Source organism: Phaseolus vulgaris, chromosome 8 (genome assembly GCF_000499845.2).
Source record: "Phaseolus vulgaris cultivar G19833 chromosome 8, P. vulgaris v2.0, whole genome shotgun sequence".
NCBI lineage: Eukaryota > Viridiplantae > Streptophyta > Magnoliopsida > Fabales > Fabaceae > Phaseolus > Phaseolus vulgaris.
Window position 1 is genome coordinate 61,740,593 of NC_023752.2, and position 4,592 is coordinate 61,745,184.

The 4,592-nt window shown below is 31.4% G+C and overlaps 1 protein-coding gene across 1 annotated transcript; it reads right to left on the bottom strand.

Moving 5' to 3' along the window:
* Nucleotides 1–968: 968 nt before the first annotated feature.
* Nucleotides 969–3,865, bottom strand: LOC137827132 (receptor-like protein 9DC3). Its single transcript, XM_068633350.1, has one exon. It carries the CDS (start codon nt 3,857–3,859, stop codon nt 1,154–1,156), a length of 2,706 nt encoding a protein of 901 aa, XP_068489451.1. The 5' UTR covers nt 3,860–3,865; the 3' UTR covers nt 969–1,153.
* Nucleotides 3,866–4,592: the final 727 nt, after the last annotated feature.

Sequence of the window (4,592 nt, forward strand, 5' to 3'; positions counted from 1 at the left end):
TTATATAATGTATTAAATTACAAATGTTATAATTATTCAAGTATAAACAGTTTTTATATATTGTAACGATAAAATCTATAACAATATACGAAACCATCGTATACAAAAACGTTTATAAATGATGTATACAATTAAAATTTATCTTAAACAGATTTTTGTAGTATATATGCAAAGTATACTATAGTAAAATGATTATAATAATAAATTAAAGGGTAGTTTACCAATCTTATGTTAAAATTTATTGACTAAAGATGCAAAACGAGATGGGTAATTTAATTTACCTATAAAAGTGCAACAATTTTTTGACTTAACCACAATATATCAATATACAAGAGATTAAGAAACATAGTTAATAAAAATAACTACATATTATTCTTCTGTTAGATTATGTGACCATCACTTGGATTTTTAATTTCTAATAAGAAAATTCTTCTTCCATTTTCATATGTGTTAAATAATTTTAAATAAAATATAACTTTATACTTTTAAATAATTATGTGTTTTTATATCTTTCTTTCACCCGTAATATTTGAGAGTAGTTAATTATTTAAAAAAGTGTGTGAGGGTTAATAAGAAGATTTATTATGAAGGTTTGCTAAAGAGTTTATAAGTCTACGAGTTAAAATAAGAGTGTCTTTTATCATTTCAATGTCTCAATGTGTTTTATATACTAAAACGTTTATTTCTATAATGAGAATGTAATATTTTTTAGAGAAAAATTTCTTTGACACAATAAATAGTAAAAAAAATATATTTAATATTGCTTATAATAATATAAATAATATTTTAAATTAAAAAATAAAATAAAATAAAATAAAAATAAATAAAATATTAATTTATTTTACATTTGATATATCATCTCAATATTACGACTTGATTGAAAGGTTAGATGTGTCACGAGAAAATGAGTTTATTCCTTTTGCAAACAAAATTTGAAGATGCAAACAAAGGAAATGTAGTAACAAAAGTAGAACACATTTATTTCACAACTAAACATTGATCAAACCTCTCATACAATATGATGTGATAAGATTCTTGATTTACATTGAAATTGAACAAAAACAAGTGCATGGAACATTCTCCACTAATTTATTCTGCTACAATTCTCATGACGTCCTTTTCCCCTTTATATTAAAACCACCTCACAAGCCATTCAAGTTTTCCTATAATACAAAAGTCTGAGGCCAATTCCAAATATCATTCCACATCCATATCCTATAACCACTGGTTCCCATCCAAATCCAAATCTCTCTTCTCCCAATAAGCTCGGAGAAGATGGAGGTTTTTGTTCAGTGTTGTTGCAACTCATTGACAATGGGAACCCACATAATCCCGAGTTTCCTAGGTAGGAGTCATTTGAAAAAGTCGCAAACTGTTTTCCTTGAGGTATTTCTCCCACAAGCTGGTTATTGGAAAGATTCAGGACTTCAAGATAGTTCAGATTGGTTAATTCTGTTGGAATCCTACCAGTAAACATATTTGAGGAGAGATCCATTGATTCTAAATTTGTCAAATATCCAATGGATTTGGGAATAAGACCACTTAATCTGTTATGGGAAAAATTGAGTCCTCTAAGAGCATGAAGCTCTCCAATTACATATGGAATTTGTCCTTGAAATTTGTTTTGGGATAAATCAATGGTTACAAAGTTTTTCGGAATTTGTTTCAATGTCATACTTATCGCTTTTGTTGTTACAGTTACATATCCAATTGTACCTCTTTGGGACCCATTATATGGCATATATGTAATGCCAATGTATAGCTCATCCCCTTCATATGAAATGACATTCTTCATGGCTTTAAAATTTTGTATATAGGTTTTTGGTATTGGACCATTGAAATAGTTGGATGAGATATCAAAAATAACTATACTTGAAAATTCATACTGCGTCTCTAAATCGTCAATGGGACCGTACAATTTGTTGGATCGCAAAACCAATACTGTCAACATTGGTAGAGTTTGAAGCCAATGGGGAAATTTATCCTCAATTTGATTGTTGCCAAGATTCAAGATCTCCAACTGTGTGCAATTGGACAAAGATTTTGGCAAAGGACCTTCCAATTGGTTGTCATTAACATTAAAATAAGCGAGCTCACTATTCATTGAGAAGTTATTTGGTAAAGTGCCATTTAGTTTGTTCCTCTGTAGATCCAAAATATAAAGGCCCCACAAGTTTGCAAGGCATGGTGGAATGACGCCTGTCAACTTATTGTGGGACAAGATGAGAACTTGAAGATTACTTGCATTACAAATTGAGGAAGACATGTCACCAGTGAGTAAATTGAAACTAATATCAAGGATATTGAGGTTGTAGTTCCTTGAGAATTGGTTTATTGGAGTTGTCAACAAGTTGTGGGATAGGCTCAAAAATTGTAATGAACCCATTTCATGTAACCACTTGGGCATTGTTCCATTCAATTTGTTGTTGGATAGATCAAGCTCTATCAAAATTGGGATTTTTCCTAGTAATTTTGGAAATTCAGTTAAACCCACAGAAGATAAATACAATCTCTCTAAGAGAGGAGCATTGGTGAAAATTGTATAGTTATGAAGACCATTGAAGTTGTTTGATGATAGACATAAGTGAGTTAGGTTTACAAGGGTGAAGACTGATTGTGGAATATTGCCATGTAGCTTGTTGTAGCACAAATATAGAGACTTCAAGGATTGAGATGAGATTGAAGGTATATGGCCTGTGAACTGATTCTCTGATAGATCCAATTCTTGCAAAAATGGCAAAGATAAACACCAAGTAGGAATTGTCCCATTTAGTAAGTTGTCTGTGAAGAATAAAAAAGTTAGATTTGAAAGCCCTGTTATTTTGTTTGGTAGAGGGCCCTCCAATCTATTCTCTGAAAGATCCAAGTGAAGAAGATGTTGAAGATTTGAAAGTGAGGATGGAATTTGGCCACTGAATCGATTGTATCCAAGATCCAAAAATGTAAGATGTGGAAGGGTTAAGATTGAGGATGGGATTGAACCCTTGAGATAGTTACTTGAGAGATCGAGGAACGTAATATGTGTGAAGTTGGAGAAAGAGGCAGGGATTGTCCCCTCCAACATGTTCCTTGAAAGATCCAACATAGTGAGAGAAGCAGCACTGCAACTCAAGTTAGGAAACTGCTCAAGACTATTATCTGACAACCATAAGTGTTTAAGTTTTGGTAAACATAAGATGTCAGTTTTCAAGTTTTCCTGAACTCCGGTGTATTTAAGACTAAGATTAACCAAAGAGGTAGATAGATTGAGTGACCTCATCGAACTAAAAGTCATATTTACACCATCCAAAATAAGCTCCGCTAAAACTGTTGCATTTTGAAGGAACTTCTTCCAACTGTTTTCTTTCCACATTAACCTAGTAAAAGAGAGATCAAGTGATTCCAATTTGGAAAGTTGTGAGATTTGGGAGGGAATTTCACTTCGAAATTCATAGTTAGATATATTGAGGTGTGTGAGGTTCACATACCCAACAGAAGGAAATGATAATTGAGAGGAGTAAAAGTAATTGAAAGTAAGATTAAGTGATTGAAGATGAGAAAGACGGAAAAGAGAAGTGTTTGGATGGATTTCACCTGAAAGACGATTGCAAGCGAGGTCAAGGCCTATGACGTGACCAGAGATGGGATGGCAAAGAACCCCAGACCATGAACAACAATCTGTTCCATTTTCCCAGGTTGACATCTTTGGAACAAAATTATCACAATCAGAATAATAATAGTCATGAACATAAGCAAGAGAGTTCTTGAATTGGAGCAACGCAATTTTGTCGTGAAGATGACATAAGGAATGAGAGAATGAGAAGAGAAAGAGAAACCAATGGGAACATAAAAGAAGAAACCAACCCACCCATGACTCCATTTGAAAGTGTATTTAATGAAAAGTGTTAAGTGTGATTTAATTAAAGGAATGAAAGATGAAGATTTATAGCCAAAATAAAATAGGATATGAAGATGAACACGGCATCACTCAGCTTATAATATTTTCATTAATGTTTCAATTTCCAAATTGCCTTGAAAGACGGGGCATATGGGTTGATTTTCATCTTCAAATAATGTATTATACTTTTCCACCAAAATGGAATTGACTTTAAGTCAATGCCCCAAAAATTGGGACTTGGGTTTACTATTCTTCGTGTTTCGTGTTTCTTGGGTTTAACGGTAAAAAGTGGAATTAAGTAAATATTGTATTCTTCCTTACAATCTTTATCGTGAACAAAATGCTATTATTTTTATCTTTTAGATACATTTTCTATTTCTTTTTGTAGCATTTTTTAATTTTTTTCATATTTTTTTCATCTGCTAACCATATAAAGAATACCATTTTAAAACAAAATTAAAGATATTGATTTTATTTTATTTTCTTAGTATAGTTTTCTAGGTTATAATGTGTATTTTAGTTGAGTGTGTAGACTCAAACGCTTTAATTTTAATTCATACATCACAATGAATTTTTAATGAGACCTTTAATTAGTTAGCCTTTTGTGTTAATGGTTTCATTTATCTGAAAATTTAAAAAATGAATTAGTTAAAAATAACACTACATATTAAAGAACTTTTACTTGGAGAGTTGAAATTGATGGTATGATAGATAG